The 27735-nt window shown below is 55.3% G+C and overlaps 6 protein-coding genes across 7 annotated transcripts; all 6 read left to right on the top strand.

Moving 5' to 3' along the window:
- The first annotated feature begins 3190 nt into the window (after positions 1-3190).
- On the top strand, positions 3191-4732 carry LOC147573264 (hemoglobin subunit zeta-like). The gene is made up of 3 exons (XM_086691784.1): positions 3191-3338; positions 4128-4332; positions 4500-4732. Exons 1-3 carry the CDS (start codon positions 3244-3246, stop codon positions 4626-4628), a joined length of 429 nt encoding a protein of 142 aa, XP_086547910.1. The 5' UTR covers positions 3191-3243; the 3' UTR covers positions 4629-4732.
- Positions 4733-11986: 7254 nt separating this feature from the next.
- On the top strand, positions 11987-13516 carry LOC112859996 (hemoglobin subunit zeta). The gene is made up of 3 exons (XM_025923196.2): positions 11987-12134; positions 12924-13128; positions 13296-13516. Exons 1-3 carry the CDS (start codon positions 12040-12042, stop codon positions 13422-13424), a joined length of 429 nt encoding a protein of 142 aa, XP_025778981.1. The 5' UTR covers positions 11987-12039; the 3' UTR covers positions 13425-13516.
- A 646-nt stretch (positions 13517-14162) lies between these two features.
- HBM (hemoglobin subunit mu) lies at positions 14163-14983 on the top strand. Of its 2 annotated transcripts, none has more exons than XM_025923401.2 (3): positions 14163-14319; positions 14479-14683; positions 14790-14983. In XM_025923401.2, the coding sequence occupies exons 1-3, from the start codon at positions 14228-14230 to the stop codon at positions 14916-14918; spliced, it is 426 nt and encodes a 141-aa protein (XP_025779186.1). In that variant the 5' UTR covers positions 14163-14227; the 3' UTR covers positions 14919-14983. The 2 variants fall into 2 exon arrangements, with proteins under 2 accessions (XP_025779186.1, XP_025779187.1); XM_025923402.2 differs by having other exon boundaries at positions 14167-14319; positions 14500-14683.
- A 1584-nt stretch (positions 14984-16567) lies between these two features.
- LOC147573263 (hemoglobin subunit alpha) lies at positions 16568-17436 on the top strand. Its single transcript, XM_086691783.1, has 3 exons — positions 16568-16723; positions 16840-17044; positions 17193-17436. The coding sequence occupies exons 1-3, from the start codon at positions 16629-16631 to the stop codon at positions 17319-17321; spliced, it is 429 nt and encodes a 142-aa protein (XP_086547909.1). The 5' UTR covers positions 16568-16628; the 3' UTR covers positions 17322-17436.
- Positions 17437-21078: 3642 nt separating this feature from the next.
- LOC112860016 (hemoglobin subunit alpha) lies at positions 21079-21913 on the top strand. Its single transcript, XM_025923221.2, has 3 exons — positions 21079-21220; positions 21338-21542; positions 21691-21913. Exons 1-3 carry the CDS (start codon positions 21126-21128, stop codon positions 21817-21819), a joined length of 429 nt encoding a protein of 142 aa, XP_025779006.2. The 5' UTR covers positions 21079-21125; the 3' UTR covers positions 21820-21913.
- Positions 21914-23745: 1832 nt separating this feature from the next.
- On the top strand, positions 23746-24580 carry HBQ1 (hemoglobin subunit theta 1). The gene is made up of 3 exons (XM_025923223.2): positions 23746-23922; positions 24076-24280; positions 24371-24580. Exons 1-3 carry the CDS (start codon positions 23828-23830, stop codon positions 24497-24499), a joined length of 429 nt encoding a protein of 142 aa, XP_025779008.1. The 5' UTR covers positions 23746-23827; the 3' UTR covers positions 24500-24580.
- Positions 24581-27735: the final 3155 nt, after the last annotated feature.

Genomic DNA, 27735 nt, shown 5'->3' with positions numbered 1-27735 from the left:
TAAAAAAATTTTTTAACGTTTATTTATTACTGAGAGACAGACACAGAGACACAGAGCGTGAGCCCCTAGGGGAGGGGTAGAGAGAGAGGGAGACACAGAATCTGAAGCAGGCTCCAGGCTCTGAGCTGTCAGCACAGAGCCCGACGCGGGGCCCAAACCCACAAACTGCGAGATCGTGACCCAATCCGAAGTCAGTCACCTAACCGACTGAGCCACCCAGGAGCCAACTGAGCCACTTTTTGGCTAGTACGAATGATGTTGCTATGAACATACAAGCTCCTGTGTGACCTTATGTTTTCATTTCTCTTGGGGATGTACCTCGGAGTAGAAGAGTCAGTTTGGTCATGTGGGAACATTCTTACCAACAGCACGTAAAGATCCCAATTCCACATCCTGGTCCACACTTGGCATTTCGTCTTTCTGATCATAGCCATCCTCGGGGGTGTGAAGTGGAACCTGTTTTTGGTTTTGATTTGCATTTCCCTCATGAGTAATGATGTTGAGCATCTTTTCATGAACTTACTGATCATTTGTATACCTTAGAGAAATGTCTATTAAAAATTCTTTCATCCTTGGGGCGCCTGGGTGGCGCAGTCGGTTAAGCGTCCGACTTCAGCCAGGTCACGATCTCGTGGTCTGTGAGTTCGAGCCCCGCGTCAGGCTCTGGGCTGATGGCTCGGAGCCTGGAGCCTGTTTCCAATTCTGTGTCTCCCTCTCTCTCTGCCCCTCCCCCGTTCATGCTCTGTCTCTCTCTGTCCCAAAAATAAAAAATAAAACGTTGAAAAAAAAAATTAAAAAAAAAATTCTTTTATCCTTTTATTGTTGAATTGTATGATTTTTAAAAAATATTTTGGACCAGTGTCTTATCAGACACGTGGTTTGCAGTATTTCTCTTATTCTTTGGGAAGTATCTAATTTCAAGACTTAACACAAAGTGGGACACCTGAGTGGCTCAGTCAGTTAAGCAACCGACTCCTGCTTTCTGGTCAGGTCTCTATCTCACATTTCGTGAGTTCAAGCGCCACATCGGGCTCCATGCTGACAGTATGGAGCCTGGTGAGGATTCTCTGTCTCTGTCTCACTCTCTCTGCCTCCAATGCTCTCTCTCTATCTCTCTCAAAATAAGTAAAATAAACTTTTAAAAAATAATAAAGAATTAAAAAAAATCTTTTAAGAAAAAGACTTAACATAAAGCAACAGTAATCAAGATAGTATGGTTTTGGTGAAGGATAGACACACAGATAAATGCAACAGAATATAGAGTCCAGAAATAGACCTGAAAAATACAGCAGATTTATTTCTCACAAAGGATTATGAGAAGGAAATCCAGTAGGGGATGTACGGTCTTTTCAATAAATGGTGTGGCAACAACTCAGAGGCAAACCAAACCAAAAGAAACTGGAACAAAAACTAACCCATACACAAAAACTTATCTCCAAACGTATCACTGATCCAAACATGAAATATACACTATTAACTTTGATAAGAAATCACTGACGAAATCTTTGTGGCCTGGAATGAGACACAGTGCTCTCAGGGGTGGCACTAAAGGCATGAATCATAAAAGGAAAACTTGGTAATCTGAACTCGATCAAAATCAAAACTTTGGCTCTGCACGCGGCCTTATCGAGAGGCTGAAGTGACAAGATACAGACTAGGAGACGATATGCGCTAGTCACGCATCTGACAAAAGCCTGCACCCAGAGTGTCTGCAAATGTCTACAGAGTGTGTCTCAGAGCTCGCCGGTAAGAAACAAAGAGCTTATTGTAAAAATGGGCAGAAGAGCAGAACAGATATTTCACCAAGAAGACGTATGGATGGCAGAGAGCACATGAGAAGACCCTCACGTCGCTGGTTATCGGGGGAAATGCGGAGTAAAGCCACACCACCACGCCCTCACCCGCCCATCAGAACGACTGCAGTGTAAAGAGGCCAGCAGCGACACGTGGCGACCAGAACGTCCTTCACGGCTGACCGCAATGCAAAATGGTACGGCCACCCTAGAAAAGGTTCGCAGTTTCTTAGAAACACACACGTAGCACATGAGCCGACAGTCCTCTCCTAGATAAAGGATCCCCTAGAGAAATGAAAACTTGCGCTCACATGAACACCTACGCACAACGTTCGTGGCAGCTTTAGCAATAGTCCCAAAGTGGGAAAACTCTCGTTAAGTGAAGGAACGCACACACTGTGACAGGTTCATTCCACAGAGCATGACTCAGTGATAAATAGAACTACTGGCACACGTAACAACACGGAGAGATATAAAGGGTATCACGCTGCGTAAGAGAAGCCAGTCCTAAAAGATAACGCGCTATAGACTTCAATCATATGTTATTCTTGAAAAAGACAAAATTATAGTGGTTGTCAGAGTTCAGGTGTAAGGCGGGTGAGATGGCAAAGGCCCCCAGCATGTGGGAGTTTCTTGCGGGGGGGATAGAGCTGTTGTATGTCCCGATTGTGGCGGGGGTTGAATGAACTTACGCATGTCAAAACTCACAGAGCAGTATACTAAAAAAAGTCAATTTTGTTTGATGTTAAAATAAAGTGTAAACAACTATTTGCCTCATTATGTCACAACGATGATATGGTGAGCAGGACGGCAACCCCTATGAGCACAGATTACAAGAATTCTCTTTTATTAATCTGATACTTCATCCAGCTCTTCAGAGGGGGTCAGTCCATCTCTCCTCAGTAACACGTGGACAAACCCATTGCTTTCTCAGAGGCAACCCAGGGATCACAGAGCCAGAGGGAGAGGAGACTGACACGTGGCCAGGCTGGGCTAGCCACAGAATCCCACTAAGGAGCCCAGCAGGCAGAAATGGGGCCTGCTCCAGCCCAAGGACAGTGTGTTGAGCTAACGCTCTGGTTTGCCCCATTCTGTGACTCTGAAGTGCAAGAAGATGGTCAGAGCTGGGCTATAAACCCAGGCATGGCCTCCTGGGCTGGCTGGGCCCCTATCTCTCCAGGACTCTGGTCAGGCTGTGGCCAACATCCCCTCTAAGGCCAAAGGGGAGGGTGGAGTGATAGCCCCTCACCCCACCAGTCCCACCAGGGACTGGTGACCACCCATCCTCACTGGGCCTGATAAGAGACCCCACCCCCACAGCCCTCTCCCCTCTCCAGACCAATGGCCACGGCCTGGCCCCCACCCCGGCTCTGTGTGTATAAAGGGATCCCGGGGGGTGAGCACACAGAGGCCAGTCCTGGGCACACCCGGCTCCAGCTCAGCCACCACCATGTCTCTGACCAAGGCTGAGAAGACCATCATCCTGTCCATGTGGGGCAAGATCTCCACTCAGGCGGATGCCATTGGCACCCAGGCCCTGGAGAGGTGAGTGCCAGATGGGCTGGGGTGGAGCCCCGTAGGTGACAGTGTGGAGTTGGTGAGGACAGGGGCCAGTGAGGAGAGGGCTCTCGGCGGAAAGGGTCCCTAAGGAGGGGTCAGCGAGGTGGGGGTTCTCTGAGAAAGGGGTCAGTGAGGGGGGCAGATGAATTGCACAGACTTCTGATGGACCCTATGCTCACTGAGTCCTGAACAAGCACAGGCCCAGCATCTCACCAGAGGGGTGTGGATGTGTTTCCCCCAACACCTGACATGCCTAAGGAGGCAGTCAAGCATCTACCAGCACCAGGGTCTCTAATCCTGGGGCAAGGTGGTCCCAGGTGGCTTCCCTAAGAGATCTCCCTTGCAATGTGCCTGCAGGTGGCATTATTTCTGACAGACGGTAGGTACAGCAGGAGCCCGGTCAGGGGTTGGGAAGGAGGTTTTTGTGGCCGGAGGAGAGGTGAAAACGGGCTGGAGGCCTACGGTGGGTGTGCAGGGCCAGCTGGGAGCAAGGAGACCCTGGAAGAGCCTGGCTGAGGTGGGGAGCAGGGGCGAGCCTGGGTGCTGGGAGGGTGTGGAGGCAGAAGGCCTTGGGACCATGGGGTGCAGCTTGGGGGAGGGGCAGCAGTCAGAGCACAGCACACCTCAGGAGGTGGTGCACCTGCTGAGCTGGAAGGCCCCAGGGCGGTGGTGAGGCCGCACTTGGGTTCTCAAGCTCGGAGAAGGACGCAGGGGTCGTAGAGAGGTGGACGGGGGCCCACGTTCCTCCAATGCTCAGGTCCCGCCCTCCCGCAGGCTCTTCGCCAGCTACCCCCAGACCAAGACCTACTTCCCGCACTTCGACCTGCGCCCGGGCTCCGCGCACCTGCGCACGCACGGCGCCAAGGTGGCGGCCGCCCTGGGCGATGCGGTCAGGAGCATCGACAACATCGCGGGCGCCCTGTCCAAGCTGAGTGAGATGCACGCCTACGTTCTGCGCGTGGACCCGGTCAACTTCAAGGTGCGCGTGGGGGCCGGGGTCCTGGCGGGGACGAGGCGGGGGGGGGGGGGTGGGGTGGGGGGGGGGCGGGGCGGGACAGGGTCTCGGCCGCCGAAGGTGCTCCGCCCACCCCAGAGCCCCCGCAGAGCACCCCGGCCTAGCGCTGAGCCGCCCTCCCGGCCCCCCAGCTCCTGTCCCACTGTCTGTTGGTCACGGTGGCCTCGCACTTCCCCGCTGACTTCACGGCCGACGCCCATACCGCCTGGGACAAGTTCCTGTCCATCGTGTCCTGCGTCCTGACCGAGAAGTACCGCTGAGCGCCGCCGCCAGGCCGGGGGCCGGCTGCGACCTCTCCGCGGCTCCAGGCTTCTCCAAACCCTCTAGCTTCCCCCTGAGACGCCAATAAACGAATGCACGCCCACCTCGCCTCTTGTCACTGGGGCCATCAAGGGGGCGGCAGGGGTGGAGGGGGGTGGCGGGGAGGCACAGGGACACCTGGAGGGCTGCGGGAACACTGCGCACTAACCCGAGGGTCTCTCGGACCGCAGAGGGCACTCCGGGGGCGTGGTGTGTGGGGCTAGGGCACTCGGGGTCCGGATGGGGTGACAGAAAGTGCACCCCTCGGCCTTTATTTCTGGGGTCAGCGCCGAGCCCACCTGGCCCCACTGACTCTGCTGGGGCGCACCATGGATTTCCTCTGGGATTGATCCTATTTTAGTTTATGCTTGATCTTAGCAAGAAAGGAGTAATGAGTGTACCTAGTCCCTCATTTATTCTTCCACCCTTCCACTAAACACACACACACACACACACACACACACACACATTTTTGATGCACAGGACGCTCAAGCATTTTTGTAGACTCTAATACAACAGCTAGAAAAAGCAAAGCCCCCTGCCCCATGGAACTGACAGTCTAGTCCCGGATACAGATGTGATATTCAGTCAGATCACAGCTCACAGAAAGAAAAAAATCATTTTGCTCATTATTAGAGAAATACAAATTAACACCACTAAAAATGAAACCTCACTGATATCCAGACTTTGACCACACTGTACTCATGGTCCCTTCTACAATGCAGTCCCTTCTACCACAGAGACTACACAAGCTTAGTTTTCTCAGCACTAGAAAACCCCAGTCCATCATCGGGCATTGACTGAATGTAGCATGAAAGCTCACACAGCAGAGAACTGTGACCTGAAAAAAGAATGAAGACAATTTGTAATAGTGGCTGTGATGTCCAGGATTTATCAGGTAAAAAGGAAAAGAAAAAAGAAAGAAGCAGAAGTGTGCATGCGTGTGTGTGCGCGCGCGTGCGTGTATCATGGTGGCTTTTCTGTTTTTCTGTAAGAAAGGAGAGGAGGGGGAGCCTGGCTGGCTCAGTCTGTAGAGCATGTGACTCTTGACCTCTGGGTGGTGTGTTGGAGTCCCACACTGGGCACAGAGTTTACTTTAAAAAAAAAAAAGAAAAGAAAAACAGTGAGAGGAGATACAAATGCGTGTGTGCATTTGTGTGTACTCACAGGTGTGAGTATGTGTACATTTTGACACACATGTATGATTACGATCATAGCTCTTGTGTGTGCACTTGTGAGTGTTTATAAGTTTGTGTGCATTTGCTCTTTTTTTTTAAATTTTTTTTTCAACGTTTTTTTTTTTTTTTAATTTATTTTTGGGACAGAGAGAGACAGAGCGTGAATGAGGGAGGGGCAGAGAGAGAGGGAGACACAGAATCGGAAACAGGCTCCAGGCTCCGAGCCATCAGCCCAGAGCCTGACGCGGAGCTCGAACTCACGGACCGCGAGATCGTGACCTGGCTGAAGTCGGACGCTTAACCGACTGCGCCACCCAGGCGCCCCATCTTTTTTTTTTTTTTTTTAAGTAAGTGCTATGCCCTGCATGGGACTTGAACTCGGGACCCTGAGATCAAGAGTCACACGCTCTACTGACTGAGCCAGCTAGGCACCCCTTGTGTTTGCTTAGTTTTGCAAAAGGAAATCCTTCAAGGATGAAGTGGAAATGATTACAAATAATAACACGGATGGAGATAAAGAAGGGGTGGAGGGGCTCCCCCAAGTCTAACTCTCTGGATGGTGTTACTTTTCAATCATGTAAATCTTTTACATCACCAAAAATAGAATTAAAAAAAGCAAAAAATGACAACTTGAAAAACCCTGCTTGTTTTCCACGGCAGCTGCTCCAACCCACGTTTCCAGCTGCAGTGCGTGACACGCTAGTCTCTCCACTGCCTCACCGATCCTTGTTCCTGTTTTTTTTTATAGTATGTATCCCGTTGAGTGTGAAGCGGTACTTCCCTGTGGTTTTCAGTTTCGTTCCTCTAACGAGTAATGAGGTCGAGCATCTTCTCATGTGCTTTCTGTGTATCTTTTCTTAGAGAAAAATCTATTAAAGTCCTTTGTCCATTTTTAAATCGGGTTGTGTTTCACCCTTTCCATTGCCAATAATTTTTAACCTGACTCTAACCAAGCCTTTAGATCTGACTTCCAGTGCACAGGAAATGCATGGATAAAGGCACTGTCTTAAAACAAACAAACAAACAACAACAAAAAAAAAAACCTTCAAGTAAAACCATCAGACCAATGCAAAATGTAGAACATTCTGTAAGACAGCTTGTCTGGACTATCCAAAAAGTCACTGATATGGAGAAAAGGTGGGTGTGGGGTGGAAAGTTTCTGGAATAAGAGAATAAAGAGACAACTGAAAGCTATGTGTGAGCCTGGGTCAGATCTAAATTTGAATGATTGAACAAATTTTGGTGATGAGTGAGGACATGTGATGCGAAAGAATGTTAATTCACTTAGATTGGCGATAAACCTGTGGTTATTTATGCAGGAAAACCTTAATCTAGGAGATGCGTGCTGAAGTGTAGACACAGAGCTTCAGGAGGACTGCCACACAATTCCAGATTTTTGGAAGAAATGTAAAGCACACCCAGGTATGTTCCTACATGTGCTGATAATGCAAACATGGCAAATGTTCACAACTGTGGGACCCCAGTGGTGACAGTGAAGGGGACCATCGTTCCATACTGGGACACACTGGGATATAAAGGGGACCTAAAGGGGAGCCTGGGTGGCTCAGTCGGTTGAGCATCTGACTTCGGCTCAGGTCATGATCTCGCAGTTTGTGAGTTCGAGCCCCGAGTCGGGCTCTGTTCTGACAGCTCGGAGCCTGGAGCCTGCTTCAGATTCTGTCTCTCTCCTCTCTTTCTCTCTCTCTCTCTCTCTCTCTCTGTCCCTCCCCCACTCACACTCTGTCTTGCTCTCCTTCAAGAATAAACATAAAAAAAAAAATTTTAAGGGTACCTAAGGGATACTGTAAGATCTGACCTCAATACTGCTCCTGTCACCCTCACTCCGCCCAGCCACCGGCCTCCTGGCTTCTCTTGAACAATGGAGGCACAGCCCCCTCTCGGGGCCTTTGGGCTTGCCAACCCCCTCTATGTGCCGCGCGCTCTTCCCCTGAACGTCGCGTGAATTACTCTCTGAACTACTCAATACTTGCTTACGTTTGCCACCTCAGTGACGTCTCCCCAGGCCACCTCATCTACAACTGCAACCCCTCTCAGCACTACCCACCATGCTTCGCTGTCATTTTCTTTCTACGGTCAATGCCATCCAGCCAAAGAGACCACCGGGAACACTCCTGTAGTCAGAGTTGGCTTCGTCAACTCATTGCCACGGAGGAGGCCGCCCACCACAGGGAACTGTGGTTCTGTGGGGCCGGCGTTCAGCAACTTGGGCTCGAGGAAGCAGGACTTTGCCCTGGATTGGATGCTGCCAAGAGGTGGGAGTAGCCCTAGGATCTAGTATCTTAAAAATTCCTCTCTAGCAGGTGAGAAGAGCAGAAGGAGGCCGGAGCCACCGTTGCCAAAGCAGCAGTCGCCCTCAGCAGCCAGGGTGGGTGCCTTCCTGATCTCATAGTCCACTGAAAAATAAATAAAAACGTTCTTTCTGAGGGGGAAAAAAGTAGAGCAGGCAAGATAGTGCACAGGCAGGGGTGGGGAGTTGCAATTTTTAACGGGGGGTCAATTTGGGCCTATTAGTAAGGTGACACTTAAGGGAGTGACCAAATTGGGGAAGGGCCTTCCAGGGAGAGGCCCCAGGCAGGACTGAGGAGGACAGAAAGTGGGGAGCAGGGCTGGGATGGCGGGGAGCGGGATGGGGGCAGGAGACTTCAGCTCGCTCGCAGAGGATCAGAGACCACAGCAGTTTTCAGGGATGAGAGAGGAACGTCCAAGAGGACTGTGGTTTCTGGCCCGAGCCTTGGGAAGAGAGGATGGTGCTGCTCGTCACCAGGCCCCGGGGAAGGGCAGGAGCAGGGAGGAAGAGGCTTTGAGGGAAGATCAGGGCCTCATGCGAGATGCACGGGTGAGGCTGCGAAATACTCCCTGGGTACAAGTCTGAGCTCAGAAAGGACATGTGCACGGATGCCAGCAGGAGTCCCAGGTCACAGATGGAAGTTAAGGCCATGAGGCGGACGGAGGGCTGGCAGAGAGGAGGACAGGATGGGGGCTGCAGCACAAGTTTGAGGGCTGAGGACACAAGCCTATCCAAAAGAAGAAAGGAAGGGTAGAAAATGTGGGGGGGCAAAGTGTACTCCCAGCTGCACTAACCACTCGGGTAAAGACTGGGAGGTGTGTCTGGGACGGGCTTGGGCATCCGAGGCCCCAGCCCGCAGGAGGAGGGGATTCTGTGGATGCCCTGGGGACTAGGGAAGAGTCCCTGTGCTCTGCCCTCAGGCCCTCCCTGGCTTCTCCCCTGCTCCTCTCAGCAATGCTCTCTTGGGTCAAGGGCCAGTCTCATCTGCAGTCCCTGCCTCTGCCTGAGCCTCTGGGGATTCGAGGTTGGAAGGAGGTCAGGGCTGGAAGCCTAAGACCAGTTTTGAATCAAGGCTGATTCCGTCCCAGGCCTGGCGCACTGAGAGTTCCTCCAATCCTCTCCCCACCCTCCATTTCGCTGGAGACCCTCTCCTGGGAGGAGTTTCCAAGGTAAGGGGCTGGCAGTCTCCTGTGGGTCCCTTCCTCACCCCGGATTTGGGCCCGAATACCATCCCCATCTTCTGTCAAGACGTGGACAGGGAAATCATTTCTGCTGAACTTCAGACTTGCTTAGTGACAGTGATAGCACCCAGCCAGCAAGGGCACCCCCAGGGAGCCTCAAATGGCGACTTTTGGAATCATAGGTCAAGGTTCCCAGGTGACTGGTTCAAATTCACACAGAGCTGTGACAGGTACACCCCTGCTGAGTTGTAGGATGTAAAGATGCAATTTCGAGGGAGTTCGGCTAAGCAACCTAAAACGTTAGTGTCAAGATACTAGTGATGTCCATTCACCTCCATAGTCTGTAGTTCTCACAGGCTGGGTTATTACACGCACGTGCACACACACTAGGAATCTCTATGCCCAGTGTGGGGTCTAAACTCACACTGAGATGAGGCATCGCATGCTCTCAGCTGAGCCGCCAGGCGCCCCTTATATGCATGTTCGTAACTTATCGCAGAGTCCTAGGAAAATAATTAAAGGGTTATCTCTGAAGACAAGCAGGTGAGAAGAGAACATTTTTTTGGAGAGAAAAAGAGGGAGAGAGAGAGAGATAAGCGGGGGAGGAGCAGAGAGAGACGGAGGGAGAATCCCAAAAAGGCTCTGCACTGACACCACAGAGCCGCACTTGGGGCTCGAATTCACAAACCATTAGACCATGACCTGAGCCGAAATCAGGAGTCAGGCACTCCACCGACTGAGCCACCCAAGCACCTCTTATGATTTTTAAGTGATCTCTACATCCAATGTGGCACTTGAACTCACAACCCTGAGATCAAGAGTCTCACACTCTACCAACTGAGCCAGCCAAGTGCCCCAAGTTTAATTTTTTAATTAACTCTTTAAAGGGGCACCTGGGTGTGGAGCCTGCTTAAGAGTCTCTCTCCTGGGGCACCTGGGTGGCTCAGTCAGTTGAGTGTCCGACTTTGGCTCAAGTTATGGTCTCATGGTTCATGAGTTCAAGCCCCACATCGGGCTCTGTGTGAATAGCTCAGAGCCTGGAGCCTTCTTCTGATTCTGTCTCCCTCTCTTTCTGCCCCTCTCCAGCTTGTGCGCTCTCTCTCTCTCTCTCTCTCTCTCTCTCTCAAAAATAAATAAAAATGTTTTTTAAAAGTTAAATTATAACTTGATTTTAAAAGTTTAACATAATAAACATTTCCTCATAAGCACACCTTTTTTTGAAATACAGGAATTTTTAATAGGAAGGGGAAAAAAGCAGGACATACCATCTGATCATGTTTTTTAAATACAAGAAAGGGCTGGACACAATCGCACCAAACTGGTAAAAACTCTTCCCCTTGGGGCGCCTGGGTGGCTCAGTCGGTTAAGCGGCCGACTTCAGCTCAGGTCGTGATCTCGCGGTCAGTGAGTTCGAGCCCCGCATCGGGCTCTGTGCTGACAGCTCGGAGCCTGGATCCTGTTTCAGATTCTGTGTCTTCCTCTCTCTGACCCTCCCCCGTTCATGCTCTGTCTCTCCCTGTCTCAAAAATAAATAAAACGTTAAAAAAAATTAAAAAAAAAAAAAACTCTTCCCCTGTGGGAGGAGGGTTACGGTTTTTCTCTTTTGTTTGCTTGTGCCCATGTTCTCACTGGGCTCCCACACTGAGTACATGTCACTAAAACCATTATGTGCTGTGAGGTGGCAGCTGAGCTGGGCCATCCTGGACCTTGCCATCTTTGGATAAGCAAGGAGTTTCGCAGGGGGTGGGGGCAGGGCGCGCTGAGCTTCCTCAGTGGCTCTTCCTGTCACACTTTCCCTCACAGGGGCTCGAACGGTGCACTGTGGGCCTCAGCCGAAGTGGGACGATTAACCGACTGAGCCACCCAGATGCCCCTAGCTATAATTTAACTCAAAATACATGCACCCTTTGCAAGAACACATACTAACTAAAGGAACATATTAAGCACATTAAAATGGTTGCCTTATGGTAGAGAGGGGAAAGGGAATAAGGTAAGAGGCAAAGAGATGTAAATAGTACAGGCTGTGACAGGATGTGACAGGTAGGATTGTAGGGTCGGGTGACCCCAGACTCTGTGTGAAGAGTCCAGCCTCCTTCCAGCCTGGGTGCCCAGCTTGGAGAATCCCCCCAGTCAAGCTGCTGAGGGACTTGGCTTGTGGGGGAGAAGAACCTTATCCAGGTGAGGAAGGCGCTATACACAGAGGCAAGAGCATCTGAAGCCAAGACTGTCACTCACACCCTGTGACACCTGGCCTCAGTTTCCCTCTGTGGACCTCCATTCACTCATCTGCAAGGTGATGCTACAGAAGCTTAAATTAAAGAAGGAGGAGACAGTGCTTCTGTGAAAGCCTGCTACCTTCTAGATCATCCTAATATCACAAGGACAGGGAACTCGGCGACCATGATTATAGAGGTCAGTCACTTGACTGGGCCCCTACCTCCCTGGAACCTGGAATCAGGCTGTGGCCCAGTGCAGGGAGGGGGGAATGTTAGCCCTTCTTCACCCCACCAGTCCCACCAGGGACTGGTGACCACCCATCCTCACTGGGCCTGATAAGAGACCCCACCCCCACAGCCCTCTCCCCTCTCCAGACCAATGGCCACGGCCTGGCCCCCACCCCGGCTCTGTGTGTATAAAGGGATCCCGGGGGGTGAGCACACAGAGGCCAGTCCTGGGCACACCCGGCTCCAGCTCAGCCACCACCATGTCTCTGACCAAGGCTGAGAAGACCATCATCCTGTCCATGTGGGGCAAGATCTCCACTCAGGCGGATGCCATTGGCACCCAGGCCCTGGAGAGGTGAGTGCCAGATGGGCTGGGGTGGAGCCCCGTAGGTGACAGTGTGGAGTTGGTGAGGACAGGGGCCAGTGAGGAGAGGGCTCTCGGCGGAAAGGGTCCCTAAGGAGGGGTCAGCGAGGTGGGGGTTCTCTGAGAAAGGGGTCAGTGAGGGGGGCAGATGAATTGCACAGACTTCTGATGGACCCTATGCTCACTGAGTCCTGAACAAGCACAGGCCCAGCATCTCACCAGAGGGGTGTGGATGTGTTTCCCCCAACACCTGACATGCCTAAGGAGGCAGTCAAGCATCTACCAGCACCAGGGTCTCTAATCCTAGGGCAAGGTGGTCCCAGGTGGTTTCCCTAAGAGATCTCCCTTGCAATGTGCCTGCAGGTGGCATTATTTCTGACAGACGGTAGGTACAGCAGGAGCCCGGTCAGGGGTTGGGAAGGAGGTTTTTGTGGCCGGAGGAGAGGTGAAAACGGGCTGGAGGCCTACGGTGGGTGTGCAGGGCCAGCTGGGAGCAAGGAGACCCTGGAAGAGCCTGGCTGAGGTGGGGAGCAGGGGCGAGCCTGGGTGCTGGGAGGGTGTGGAGGCAGAAGGCCTTGGGACCATGGGGTGCAGCTTGGGGGAGGGGCAGCAGTCAGAGCACAGCACACCTCAGGAGGTGGTGCACCTGCTGAGCTGGAAGGCCCCAGGGCGGTGGTGAGGCCGCACTTGGGTTCTCAAGCTCGGAGAAGGACGCAGGGGTCGTAGAGAGGTGGACGGGGGCCCACGTTCCTCCAATGCTCAGGTCCCGCCCTCCCGCAGGCTCTTCGCCAGCTACCCCCAGACCAAGACCTACTTCCCGCACTTCGACCTGCGCCCGGGCTCCGCGCACCTGCGCACGCACGGCGCCAAGGTGGCGGCCGCCCTGGGCGATGCGGTCAGGAGCATCGACAACATCGCGGGCGCCCTGTCCAAGCTGAGTGAGATGCACGCCTACGTTCTGCGCGTGGACCCGGTCAACTTCAAGGTGCGCGTGGGGGCCGGGGTCCTGGCGGGGACGAGGCGGGGGGGGGGAGGGGGGGACGAGGGGGGGCGGGGCGGGGCAGGGTCTCGGCCGCCGAAGGTGCTCCGCCCACCCCAGAGCCTCCGCAGAGCACCCCGGCCTCGCGCTGAGCCGCCTTCCCGGCCCCCCAGCTCTTGTCCCACTGTCTGTTGGTCACGGTGGCCTCGCACTTCCCCGCTGACTTCACGGCCGACGCCCATACCGCCTGGGACAAGTTCCTGTCCATCGTGTCCTGCGTCCTGACCGAGAAGTACCGCTGAGCGCCGCCGCCAGGCCGGGGGCCGGCTGCGACCCCGCCCCTGCCCCTGCAACTTCCCTCAATTTTGCCCCCAATAAATGGATGCGGATGGAATGGGTCCTGCGTTCTCAGTATTGGCCGAAGGAAGGGAGAAAGTGAGGCATAGAAAGCGTAAGCCACAGGAACACGGTGGTCCCCAGCGTCACCACCGGCCTGGAGGCCACCCCGAGGGCGCTGTGGCTCGATCCCTGCGCCTGCGGACCCCAGAATCGGGAGAGAGTAGATCGGCCCCGGGCTGGTTCTCCAGGGTCCGAGGTGCGTTTGCTCCTGTCCTGCTTCCCAAATCGCCCAAAGATCGTCGCTTTACTCAGCGTGTCGCGTGCGTGTGTGGTGCGTGTCGGCACTCAGGGGGCTTTTCCTCAAAGCCTGACACCATAGCTCCCGCACTGCGGGGACCCACGATACGCTTCCCGTGTCCCTAGCGGAAAAGAAGCGTCCCTGCCCAGCGCTCTTTCTCCCAATCCCTCCACTGGCTCCCTCCTGCAGTGGCTCTGACGCTGCCCGCAGGGGAGGCTCTCCCGATTTCGCGCAAGTCTGCAGCAAAAGCACGCACACACAGCGGCGTGAGTCGGTGCCGGTAACCCCCGGCTCCGCCCGCCCCAGGCCGTGGCCTCTGCAGCGATCGGGACCTGGGCTGGAGGCATTTCCCCGAGCTGGCCGAGGGTCCCGCAGATAAGGGCGGGTGGGGCGCCTGGAAGGCGTGGGGGCTGCTATAAGGAGGCGGGAGCGGCGGGTGGGGCCGCCAGCGCACGCCCGGCAGGCGCCATGCTCAGCGCCCAAGAGCGCGCCCACGTAGCGCAGGTCTGGGACCTGATCGCCGGCCACGAGGCGGCCTTCGGGGCGGAGCTGTTGCTCAGGTGGGTTGAGGCGGGGTTTCCAGGGTCACAGGGAGGCGGACACAGGGGTTGGGGGCCCGAGTCAGAGGGGCGGGCCAGGCTGGGGTTCCGGGTGTCTGGGAGGTGCCGGCCCGGAAGGACCCCACGCGGCCACCCTCACTCACCGACCGGCTCCACCAGGCTCTTCACGGTCTATCCCAGCACCAAGATCTACTTCAAGCACCTGGGCGTCTGCCCCGACGAGGCTCAGCTGCTGACCCACGGACAACGCGTGCTCGAGGCGGTGGGCGTGGCCGTGCAACACACCGACCACCTGCGCGCCGCCCTGAGCCCGCTCGCCGACCTGCACGCGCAAGTGCTACGCGTGGACCCCGCCAACTTCCCTGTGAGCCCGCCCCCGCCGCGGTAGACTTGGCGCCGGCAGCCGGGGTTGGGGTTAAAGGAGAAAGTGGCTGCAGCAGATCCCCTCTCATCTGCCCCTCCTCCCACAGCTGCTGATCCAGTGTTTCCATGTGATGCTGGCCTCCCACCTGCAGGGCGAGTTCACCGTGCAGATGCAGGCGGCGTGGGACAAGTTCTTGACCGAAGTAGCCATGGTGCTGACTGAGAAGTACCGATGAGTCCCCTGCCCCACCGGCTTAGGTCTGTGCGTGTCAATAAACAGGCCTCAAATGGCCGGACCCTGCATGTGTGTGTTCTTTGGGGAGCAGGTGGGCCGAGAAGCTGGGCAGAAGCTCTGGGTCCCACGCGCAGACTCCTGGAATCTTAGGGCGCCATCACGAACCCTTGCAGACCAAGAATCAGGGACCCGGGAGCCGGTCCTTGGATCTCTCCAAACTCTGAAATGAGGGCGGTTGCTGGGCTGAGGGTGCTGGATCTTGGGCAGGGTGTGGACCCCTAAAGGCTTGAACAGAGCAATTGCCCTCCTCTGTGGAGGAAATGGGAGGGGCAGAGTGGGTGCCAGGATGACAGGGGTCTTTGGGAGCAGTTCTCACCCAGCTCCAAAGCACGTCTGCACTCACCCACTCCCGTGCTCACTCCTTCATTCTTCCTCCAACCCTCCCACTGGGAGCTGGGAGCCAGAATTCAGAATTCGCAGCTCTTTTGCAGACAAACATGGGCACCAGGCCCAAGGGTCAGGTTTCTGGCCTGAGATCAAACAGACTTAGGGGCCAGGCCTCCTCTGACCCCAGGCACCTCCTCCCCTCCCCACGACTCTCAATCTGCAGCAAACCTTGCCCTGGCCAAGTTGGGTCCTTTCTCTGAAGTCCGTGGGGTGGGAGACTGGGGTGGGATGTCCCGATGGCCACGACCAGGCACACACAGCAGGGTTCCGACCCGGTTCGCAGGATAAGCCCTGTGACACTGGACATGTCTCTGGGCCGTAGGAGCCTAACGCATCAATGTAAAAGCAAACGAAGAGCAGACGACCAACAAAAAGCCCTACCTCGCTGGGTCTTTTGAAATAATTTAAAAGATCATGAGGCAGGCTCAGTGCCTGGCAGGCACTTGGCCATCCAGCCCCACCTATGCCTTTCAGTATCTGCAGGTCTCCCAGCCAAGCCGTTCCTCGCCTGCTCTCCCCACCCCCGCCCGCCAGGGTCAATCTCTCCCCTCAGCAGCAACAGGGCAGGAATCTTAGCTCTCTGCTCAGAACCTTGGTGGGCCAGGGAATAAGGCCAGGGACCCTGGAAACTCTCCCAACTCGGAATGAGGAAGGTTCCCCAGATAGCAGTCTCGGCGGGTGCGGGGAGCACTGCAGGGAGCTCTGAGCCCCAGTGGCAGTCCACACTCAAGTCCGAAGGGTGCTGGAGCCTAAGCCGAACTACCCACCCCCATCCACGGTCTGCGCCTTCACCTGTTAACCCCGCGCTGCCTAGGAGCGCCGGCCCACCAGTGGCAGCAGGAGGGCTTGGAGGGTGTCAACCCTCGTTATCTCCTTCACCTTCACGTTAACACGGACAATCTACAGCCCTTGGTCCTCGGGAAAGTCTGGTGCGAAAGCAGCTCGTTTTACTTTAGAAAATAGCCGTGCTCCCCTTCTCCACCGGCAAACAGCCCAGGTCGGGGCCGAACGTGGGTGCGCGACAGATGGGTGGGGAACCTGTGTAGGCTTCCCAGAATCACGGGGGCCGGATTGGAGAAGGCACCTCTGCCTGCGCGGAACCGGGAGAGGGAGGGCTGCCGCCGGCCCAGCGCACCTCCTGGCCCCGCGCCAGCCAATGAGCGCAGCCCGGGCAGGCGCGCCCCGCGCGCCCGGGGCATAAAGGCTCCGCGCCCTCGCGGCCCCGCACCTTCTGGTCCCGACACAGACTCAGAGAGAACCAACCATGGTGCTGTCTGCCGCCGACAAGAGCAACGTCAAGGCCTGCTGGGGTAAGATTGGGTCCCATGCTGGCGAATATGGCGCAGAGGCCCTGGAGAGGTGAGCACCCAACTTGCCCCTGTGGGCACCCGGCACCCGGGGCTCCGGACCCCTCGCGGTCCTTGTCCTGCGCCGCCCCGCCTAACCGTGGCTCGCCCACCTCTTCCTCCCGGCAGGACCTTCTGCTCCTTCCCCACCACCAAGACCTACTTCCCCCACTTCGACCTGAGCCACGGCTCCGCCCAGGTCAAGGCCCACGGCCAGAAGGTGGCCGACGCGCTGACGCAGGCCGTGGCCCACATGGACGACCTGCCCAACGCCCTGTCGGCTCTGAGCGACCTGCACGCGTACAAGCTGCGTGTGGACCCCGTCAACTTCAAGGTGAGCACCGGGCTGGGGGACATCTGCGGTGGAGGGCTCGCCGGACCCTGTTGGCAGGAGGGCAGAGTCCCTTGGGTTCCAGAAGGTGGAGTGCAGAGTGCGGGCAGCCGCGTCCCCCGACGCCCCCTGACGTCCCCCCTCCCCGCAGTTCCTGAGCCACTGCCTGCTGGTGACCCTGGCCTGCCACCACCCCGCGGAATTCACCCCCGCCGTCCACGCCTCCCTGGACAAGTTCTTCAGCGCTGTGAGCACCGTGCTGACCTCCAAATACCGTTGAGTGAAGCCGGGGCGATCGTCCTGAGGGCCCGGGGCCTCTTGGGCTCCGGGCACCCGAACTTCCTGATCTTTGACCCGAACTTCCTGATCTTTGAATAAAGTCTGAGTGGGCTGCAGCCTCTGTCCGCCTCTGTCTTCTTTGTCGCTGGCCTTCGTGTGTCGTGTCGTGGAGGGGGGTGAGGTTGGGGGGGTGGGGGAGCGGTGATTCTCCTCCACTGGTACCAGCGACCTCTCTGACTTTGGAGGGAGAGGGCAGGGGAGTAAGGCTGATGCTTCCAGGAATGTGCTGAACTGTGTTCAGGCCTGGGAAGGGCCAGACTTCCAAGGGTCCCTCTCTGGGGTAAGATGTAGGGGAGTCTTAAGATTGCCACCTTCTTTTGAAGTCTAACACCCATTAAACAGTCTAGATCAAAACAAACCACAAAAACACAACACTCCTGGTGCAAATGCGGGTGCTGGACAGTTTCTTGGAGATTCCCACCTCCTTCCTATCAGAGGGAAGGTGGGCTGGAAAGGGGGTTGCAGCCCCTCCCACCCTTCCTGGGTCACAGTAACCCTCCGGGGGACGGCAGGGGTGGGGTAGAGTCGGGGAAGAAGAGTGGGGCAATGAGCTGGGGGAATGGTCAGGGTGCACTTGGGGAAGCCCTTTAGCAGAGCGCCTTGCTCCCTTGGCCTGCAGGTTGTGAGGCACACTAACAGCTCACTGTTTGTGCAGCCAGGTGTTCCCCAGCTCACTGCTTCCCCTATTCAAACGCCCAAGGCTCCTGGGGCCTCCCAGAAGTTCTGCCTCAGTGCTGTGAACAATATTTGGAAAGTCCCCTGGCGGCAGTGCTGAAGCCCTGGGCTCAACTTCACACACCCCACCTGGGCTCTGCAACCGTCTTAGGGAACCCACCAGGGCCTCCAGCCCAGTCTGAGCTCAGGGCAGCGCGCAGTCCTGGGTTGTCTCAGGACAGTGACAGAGCCCCTTGCTCCCCACTCTGGACAGTGGGGGTTGCCTCTCCTCCTGCACTACACACCCTTTCTTCGCCCCAGAGCCCAATTCACTTTTACTTAAATATAGAAAACACTTAAGAAGTAAACTCAGGGGGCACCTGGGTAGCTCAGTAGATTGAGCGTCGAACTCTTTATCTCAACTCAGGTCTTGATCTCAGTGTCGTGGTTGTGAGTTCAAGCCCCCTGTTGGGCTCTGTGCTGGGCATGGAGCCTACTATAAACAAATAAACTAAAATTCGCCCATGCTTTCACACACAAGCCACGTGCACATGCACACCCACATACACCATTTTTGTGTTATTCAAAGTTGGGAAAGAGAGTCTCTGTGCCCTGTCCCACACCTCTGCAGAAGTAACACAGTTATCAGTTTGGGACTGAGCCCACTGGCTTCTATCCTGTGCTGAGGGGACACAGCTACATCTATGACTACATTCTTCTTTTTGGTTAAAAGTATCGTCATACCCTAGATATTTTTCTGCAACCTGCTTTTCTCATGGAACTGTGTCTCCACTACATCTCTTCCAGCAGCGTATCCAGCTCTTTCTCATGTCACAGATTTATTGGTCATTTCTCCATTTCTTTTTTTTTTTTAATGCCTATTTATTTATTTTGAGACAGAGAGTGAGAGAGAAAGAGTGTGTGTGTGGGGGGGGGGGTTGGGTGTGGGTGTGGGTGGAGGAGGAGGAGAGAGAGGGGGAGACAGAGAATCCCAAGCAGGATCCTTGCCATCAGAGCAAAGCCTGACATGGAGCTTAATCCCATGCAACGTGAGATCATGACCTGAGCTGAAATAAAGAGTTGGTGGCTCAACAAACTGAGCCATCCAGGCGCCCGGTCATTTCTACATTTCTGTTAATTTCCTGTTAATATCCTTTGTCCATTGTTCCCATTAGTCATTTGTTTCTCCCTTTTATATATATGTGGGAGCTCTGCCCATGTTAAGAATGTAAGCCATTAGCTGAGATATGTTCCTCAGTCTTGCCTTAAAAGGACTCAGTGGCACAGGGATTGGAACAAGATGAAGAAGGGGGGATTGTCCCTGGCCTGCGGGGTGGGTCTTGTATGCCTCTAAGCCCCCAGTGTCTTATCCTTTTTGGGGGGCCAGGAGAGGGCCTCTGGCTCTGACAGAATTGGGAAAAGCGTGGAGGTAGGAAGGGAAAGTGGACTGAGCTAGGGGGAGAGTCCTGTGTGAACAAAATTAGAGGAACAGACACCAGGAGGTGGAGCAGAAGGGGGAATTGCTGAGACTTGTCCAGAGCTTCTTTCTTCCCAGTCTGACCATTACTTCCTCCTGGACACACAGGGAAGGTCTTGCGGGAGGGCCCTAGGAGAGGGATGGGGGCAGAGGGTGGTGCCCCCCCACCCGTCCCCAAAGGGAAGTCTTCTTCCCAGGAAAGGACGTAGCGGTGGCCCCTCCCTCCCTTTTCCCCTCGCCAAGCTCTGATGTTCCGCCTCATCGTGCCCATCACACCACCTACTAGCCCAAGGGACTTGTCAGCAGCTGGAGTTCCTGCCCCTTCTTACCACCCCACCGGAAGCTCCTCCCCTGCCCCATGCTGTGGGGTCTGACCAGCCTTATCACCCCCGCATCTCTCACCCCCACTCTGCGGCCACAGAGGCCTTCTCTCCCCTTCCCCTCCACCAAGTGATGGGTAGCTCCCCCTGAACTCTACTCTGCCTATTACTGACTCATCTTCCAGTCTTACTTCCTCAGGGAAGCCCACCATGATCCCCAGACTAACCCTGATGTCCCTGAAAGCCTCATCCACTCTCTCCATGCTTCCTTGGGTCCTTTAACAAGGTTTTCCATTGTATGTGTACTTGTGTGATGATTTGGTCACTGTCCCTAACTAGGCTGGAAACTCAGGTCTTGCCCAGCCATTCGCTTTATTTATCAACTCAACGACTATTTGCCTCATGAGTCTTGTGTCTGGCACAGTTTACAGCACTGGATGTGTCATTGTGACCCAGGACAGCGGGGGAGAGAGACAGCCGTTCACGCAAGGTCTCAGATAGGAGAGGCCTGCCTCTGTGAGTCCCTGACCTGGGGTGCAGCAGCCGCCACCCTGGAGGAAGGAGCTTGCGCCTGGAACTCTCCTACCCAGCCCTGCAAACTCTGCCCCTTGGTATTTGCTCCTTCTGCGATCGGCACTCAGTGGCAGTCGATGGCTATTTGTGTAAAGAAAGGGGGTTGGGAGAACCAAGTCTGAGGGGAGCAGAAGGGCTATTGGGTGGGAATTCTCGAGAACATGTGAGGAAGGACCCCCTTGTGTGCACATCTCTTTCCGCCCTGGGCTAGGAGAGGCCTTTCTTTCCACGACTAACCGCCCATTGTTTCACTGGTTCCGCCCAAGTTAATACACGTCCGGGGAGTGCCAAGCCTAGATCAGGGTAGGTGGCACAAACTGACTGCTCCCTTCCGATCCTCAGGAGAGCACAGCCTGGGGATAGGGGCGCTCGGGGACCCTGAAGGGTGTCACTGGGCTCACGTGTTGGAAGAACGGGCATCGAGCCACCTCAGCAAACCGACCCCCACGAGCTGGGGTCTAGGATACCACTGCCATGGCCGTGAAGAGGCGGATGGGAGGAAGACACCCGAACCCTCTACAAAGCCTGGAGCAAAGCCCCCACCGCGCCAGGCTGGCGCTGGCCGCTCGCTGGCGCCCCCTGCCGTCCGGCCGAGTCGGCCCCGCGCCAGCCAATGAGCGCAGCCCGGGCAGGCGCGCCCCGCGCGCCCGGGACATAAAGGCTCCGCGCCCTCGCGGCCCCGCACCTTCTGGTCCCGACACAGACTCAGAGAGAACCAACCATGGTGCTGTCTGCCGCCGACAAGGGCAACGTCAAGGCCTGCTGGGGTAAGATTGGGTCCCATGCTGGCGAATATGGCGCAGAGGCCCTGGAGAGGTGAGCACCCAACTTGCCCCTGTGGGCACCCGGCACCCCGGGCTCCGCGACCCCTCGCGGTCCTTGTCCTGCGCCGCCCCGCCTAACCGTGGCTCGCCCACCTCTTCCTCCCGACAGGACCTTCTGCTCCTTCCCCACCACCAAGACCTACTTCCCCCACTTCGACCTGAGCCACGGCTCCGCCCAGGTCAAGGCCCACGGCCAGAAGGTGGCCGACGCGCTGACGCAGGCCGTGGCCCACATGGACGACCTGCCCAACGCCCTGTCGGCTCTGAGCGACCTGCACGCGTACAAGCTGCGTGTGGACCCCGTCAACTTCAAGGTGAGCACCGGGCTGGGGGACATCTGCGGTGGAGGGCTCGCCGGACCCTGTTGGCAGGAGGGCAGAGTCCCTTGGGCTCCAGAAGGTGGAGTGCGGAGTGCGGGCAGCCGCGTCCCCCGACGCCCCCTGACGTCTCCCCTCCCCGCAGTTCCTGAGCCACTGCCTGCTGGTGACCCTGGCCTGCCACCACCCCGCGGAATTCACCCCCGCCGTCCACGCCTCCCTGGACAAGTTCTTCAGCGCTGTGAGCACCGTGCTGACCTCCAAATACCGTTGAGTGAAGCCGGGGCGATCGTCCTAAGGGCCCGGGGCCTCTTGGGCTCCGGGCACCCGAACTTCCTGATCTTTGAATAAAGTCTGAGTGGGCTGCAGCCTCTGTCCGCCTCTGTCTTCTTTGTCGCTGGCCTTCGTGTGTCGTGTCGTGGAGGGGGGTGAGGTTGGGGGGTGGGGGAGCGGTGATTCTCCTCCACTGGTACCAGCGACCTCTCTGACTCTGCGGGAGGTGACGGCAGGGGAGGGGAGTGGGGCCGGACCTGCTGCCAGTGCAGGATTTGCGGGCCACCCCCCATCCCTCTCTCTGGAATGAGTGCCATTTCCTGCGATTCACTTCAGACCTTTCCATTGGAGCTCGTATTTGCTCAAATGATGAACTGATTTTCCATCTTTACGTTTTATGGCACACACTTGGGCTGAGAGCTGGTGGGCCTCCAGCCTGGACCTCTGAGCTCTCCGTGGCTCTTCCTGAAGTTGGGCGGTGGGGAAGACCAGAAGTTACGCTCCTCAGAGTCCCCCGCAGTGCCCCCACACCTGTCAAGCGCTTACAAAACACACATGCAATCCCGACGACATTGTGGCAGGCAAACAGTGCAATGGCAGTTGGCAGGCAATTTCCTGGAGGCATCTCTTTCACTGGTGTCACTTCCAGGACATTCACTCTGCAGGTGATGACGGCCTGGGGCACCATGGATCCAGAGGCCTGGTTTTGGGCCCAGCTCAGCATTTACTTCAATGTCCAGAGGCTGGCACTCCTGAGGCCCACCGACTCCCCCTGGCAGGGCAGCAAAGAGAAAAGCCAGGGCCTGGGAGCCTGCACTCCCACACTCTTCCCCCCCTCACGGCAAGCCGCTAGTGCTTAGGGGTCTGGTCCTGGCAGCCATCCAGGCCTGAGCCCCCAACTAACAGCAGTGTCCTTTCTTCCCTGTCTAAGAGTCATCCTTGGAAAATGATATGGCAGGTCTCTGCCTCAGTTTGTGCTACTTTTAACAGAGCTGGTGGCACAGTGTGAGCTCCCAGTAAGAGGCAGTCTCCTTCTTTTATTATTAGGGAAAAATGAGGGCCTGGGCTAAAGGTGGAAACAACCCAAATGTCCATAAGGGGATGAATGGAGGAATCAAGTGTAGTCTATCCATACAGTGGAATATTATTCAGCCATTAAGAGCTATGGAGCACTGACACAGGCTACAACGTGAGCGAAAACATGCTAAATGAAAGAAGCCAGACACAAAAGAATATATAGTGTGTGATTCCACATAGAGGAAGTATCCAGAATAGGCAAATCCATAGAGACAGAGAGCAGGCTGGTGGTTGCCAGGCACTGAGGGGAAGGGTTGTGGAGCTACTGCTAATGGGCACAAAGTTTCCATTTCGGATGATGAAGTTCAAGAACTAGATAGTTGTGGTTGCACAACATTGTGTGAATGTGGTTAAAGACACTGAATTGTACACTTTAAAATGGCTACTACGGTAAATTTTATATGAATTTTCAAAAAAAAAAAAAATTTAATGTGTAGAGTGGTGCCTGGCAGGTATCATGACTGAGATACAGTGGAGGAACTTAATAAATGTTTACTGCCCGGAAAGGAACATATGTCATGAGCTTGACAGTTGTTATCTGCTTAATTCTCACAGCAACCTTGGGAAGAGGACATTTTTATGTTCCTTTTTTACAATCAGTGCGAAAATAGACTCAGAGAGATGTCATAATAGTCTGGGGAGGAAGGGAGGGAGAATGAAATTCAGTGTCCCCTGATGATAATAATAACAAATTATTAGTTTCCATATAATAAACAGTACAAAAATGGGGCCGCGGGGTTCATGGCAATAGGGCAGGTCCCAGACTCTGGGACCCCTCAGCACCGGGGCCGGGACCCCTCAGGACTCTTCTACGAGCAAAAGCGGGGCGCGGCCGCGGCGTGGCGCCCCCTGGAGGCCGCGGGGACGCACCAATCGCGTCCGTGCTGCCATCCGGCGCGGAGCGCTCGCCGCTCAACGCCGCCGGATCCGCGATGGTGCTGTCCGCCGCGGAGAGGGCGGCAGTGCGCGCGCTGTGGACGAAGCTGGGGACCAACGTTGGGGTCTACGCGACCGAGGCCCTGGAGAGGTGCGGGCGAACAGGTCCCGGCGCCCCTCCGGCTCCCCGCCTTGGCGCCTGCCCCGCGGATGCCGTCCCCCGCCGCTCCTGGTGCCCTTCCTCCCCAAGCCTCCCCCCCACCCTCGCCCTCGGATCGCACCTCACTAGCCGTTCCTCCCGCAGGACCTTCCTGGCCTTCCCGACCACCAAGACCTACTTTCCCCACTTGGACCTGACCCCCGGCTCCGCCCAGGTCAAGGCCCACGGCCAGAAGGTGGCCGACGCGCTGACGCGGGCCGTGGCCCACCTGGACGACCTGCCTACCGCCCTGTGGGCTCTGAGCGACCTGCACGTGCGCCAGCTGCGTGTGGACCCCGTCAACTTCAAGGTGAGCACCGGGCCAGCGCTGGGTCAGCGGTCGCCGAGAAAGGGGGTGGAGAAGGACGGCCCCGGGCGGGACGACTGCCTCTCTCCGCAGCTCCTGGGCCACTGCCTGCTGGTGACCCTCGCCCGGCACTACCCTGGAGACTTCAGCCCGGCCATGCACGCCTCGCTGGAAAAGTTTCTGAGCCACGTGATCTCGGCGCTGGCCACCAGCTACGGCTAAACTCGGAGAGGGGCGCCCGCCGCCCAGCCGCCCCTCCCGCGAGTTCCAGAGTTTGAGTAAAGTCCCCGCAAGAAAGCCTCAGCCTGCATGCGCGTGTTCTCTCTGGGGGCGTGCGCGGGTCTGCGGAGTGGCGGGTATCGGAGACGCCGGAGTCGTACCCCACCGTCGTTAGACCCGGGCGCGCCCCCGGCTGCCCGCTGGGCGCCCTGGGCGATCGAGGGAAGGTTTAGGTCGCCCCCACCCTCAGCGGGCAAGGCCCGGACTCCCTCCAGGTGCAGGCGAGCCGGCCCGGACCCGCCGCGTGGCCCCTGACCCAACCGGAACCGCGGCCCGTCGCGGCCTCCGGGAACGTGAGGGAGCGGCGCCCCCTGCCGGCAGAACCTGCGCAGATCCCGACCAGTGTGCCGCTGGAGGGGCCTGGGGGTCTGGCAGTCCCGGGGGCCTCGGGTGCCCCGGCAGGAAAGCCCCTCTTCCAGACTCTGGACCTGGTGGGAGGAGGCGGGTCCTGCCCCAGCACCGGTGAACTGCCCATTTGTGTCCGTCCCTATTTTCCTGCTGTGGTATCTGTCATCAGATTAGCCCACAGAAGCCTTCCTCTGGAGATCTGTAGACGACTTTTAGTTCATCTTATGCACTGAAATTACTTGCCCATTTTTTCCGTCTTTATCTGGGGGGGTGGAGGGGAGAGCGGGATACTTCTTCCAGACACACTCAGCTCCTCCTTCAGGTCTGTGGGCCTTGACCGTGCTCCAACACGGACTGCTCTGAGCAGGCATTTCCAACCTGGGAACAGAGGCCACAGTTTCGCTTCAGCTAACTACAAATACTGGACAAATGGTTTCAGTGGGTTTTTTGTTTTTGTTTTAAAGCTCTATACCCAGGGGCGCCTGGGTGTCTCAGTTGGTTGAGCCACCGACTTCGGCTCAGGTCATGATCTCTCACAGTTCGTGAGTTCCAGCCCCACGTCGTGCTCTGTGCTGATAGCTCGGAGCCTGGAGCCTGCTTCAGATTGTCTCCCCCTCTCTCTGCCCCTCCCATGCTCATGCTCTGCCTCTGTCTCTCAATAACAAATAAACATTAAAAAAATAAAAAATAATAAAAAATAAAGCTCTATATCCAATGTGGGGTTTCAACTTACAACCCTGAGATCAAGTGTCATATGCTCTATTGACTGAACCAGTCAGACATCCAGATTAAATAGTCCTAAAAGCATCAAAGAGCAAAGAAGAGGGTAAGGAACCTTCTGGCCAGAAACCAAGTAAAGGCGAGGACTCAGAGAGGGAGAGGTTATCACAGCACCTAAACTACTTGGGTCCTGAGGTATTTGCCAAAACTGGCAACATCGGGCTAGAATTTTCTTCTTCATAGGTAAAAAAAAAAGGGGGCAGTATAAGGTGATGTGCTCCATAGGTGACTCTTCCCCATAAAGCTCGGGCCCCAAAAGGCTACACCTACTGGAGAATTCTCTCCTTTCCCCAAAAAGGGGGCCTAAAAAAAAATACCTTGGTGGTAAGCAGAAAAGGGAACATCTTTTCCAGATAAATCGAAATCTGATGTTGACACTCATGGCTCTGCAGCCCAAGTTTGTATCACCTGAATGGTCCCCCAAAATCTCAGGCTATGGATCTCATTTAAAACGATCCTGGACTCCCTCATAGGCACCTGGCAGTAGGAAGTAAGTCCTTCCTAGATAAAGGCACTTTACTATAGGCCACAAAGGGCAGGGCACCTGGGTGGCTCGGTTGGTTAAGCATCTAACTCGGGCTCTGGTCATGTTCTCACGGTTCGTGGGTTCAAGCCCCGGATTGGGCTCTGTGCTAATAGCTCGGAGCCTGGAGACTACTTCAGATTTCTGTGTCTCCCTCTATCCCAGCCCCTCCTTGGCTCACACTCTCTCTCTCTCTCAAAAGTAAACATTAAAAAACATTTAAAAAACCTCAAAATCCCGGGGTGCCTGGGTGGCTCAGTTGGTTGAGAGTCTGACTCTTGATTTTGGCTCAGGTCATGATCCCACGGTTGTGGAATGGAGCCCTGCATCAGCCTCCATGCTGAGTGTGGAGCCTGCTTGGGATTCTCTCTCTCCCCTCCCCCCACCCCCACCCCCCCGGTCCATGTTCTCTCTCTCTAAAATAAAATTTTATTATTTTGAAAAGTTTATTTTTGAGAGAGAGAGAGAGAGAGTGCATGGGGGGGGGGAGGGGCAGAGAGATTGGGAGACAGAGGACCTGAATGGGGCTCTACTCTTACAGTAGAGAGCCCGATGTGGGGGCTCAAACTCATGAACCACAAGATCATGACATAGTCCAAAGTTGGCCACTTAGCCAACTGAGCCACCCAGGAGCCCCTAAAATAAATTTTTTTAAATGTAAACATTAAATAAATAAATATTCAGTGGCTAAGTGTAACAGATAAAACATAGTCACAGAGAGAAATAGTGAACTTAAAAATAGATCTGAATTAAATTCTCCGGATCCTGCCTCACCCTATCCTGACTCTACTAAAGGATGCACTACAGGCAGAAGGACAGTGAGCCTGGGGAGAAGCCTGAGATGTAAGAAGGAGTGAATAACAAACAACGTGCTAACACAAACACTGATTGTATACAAAATCACATATGAGATTAGAAAGGAGAAAAAAAAAAAACCCTACAGACATAAAACACCAGATATTAATAACTAAGTCAGAATTAAGTCATGACTCAATGGCAGTTAAGTGCTCTTAAGTCCTTATGTCATCTGGGAAGGAAACATGTTTTTATTAACTTTAGGTTTTGCTAGTTGTATTACTTTCCTATTGCTGGCTAACAAACTTAGTGACTTAAAACAACACAAATTTGGGGCGCCTGGGTCACTCAGTCGGTTAAGTGTCCAACTTTTTTTTTTTTTTTAAGTCTTTTTATTTATTTTGAGATACAGAGAGAGTGCATACGGGGAAGGGGCAGAGAGAGGAGAGAGGATCCCAAGCAGGCTCCGCACTGACAGTGCAGAGCCCGATGTGGGGCTCAAACCCACAAACCATGAGATAATGACCTGAGCCAAAGTTGGACGCTTAACCGACTGAGCCAACCAGGTACCCCAAGTGTCCAACTCTTGATTTCAGCTCAGGCCCTGACGTCACAGTTCCTGAGTTCGAGCTCTCACCCAGCTCCATGCTGACAGGAGCAGCCTGCTTGGGATTCTGCCTCTGCCCCTTTCTCCTCCTCCCCTGCCTGTGCTCTCTTCCTCTCAAAAATAAAC

The sequence above is a fragment of the Puma concolor genome, chromosome E3 (genome assembly GCF_028749965.1).
Source record: "Puma concolor isolate L17-30 chromosome E3, mPumCon1.1.hap2, whole genome shotgun sequence".
NCBI lineage: Eukaryota > Metazoa > Chordata > Mammalia > Carnivora > Felidae > Puma > Puma concolor.
This window is presented reverse-complemented; position numbering and strand designations above follow the sequence as displayed.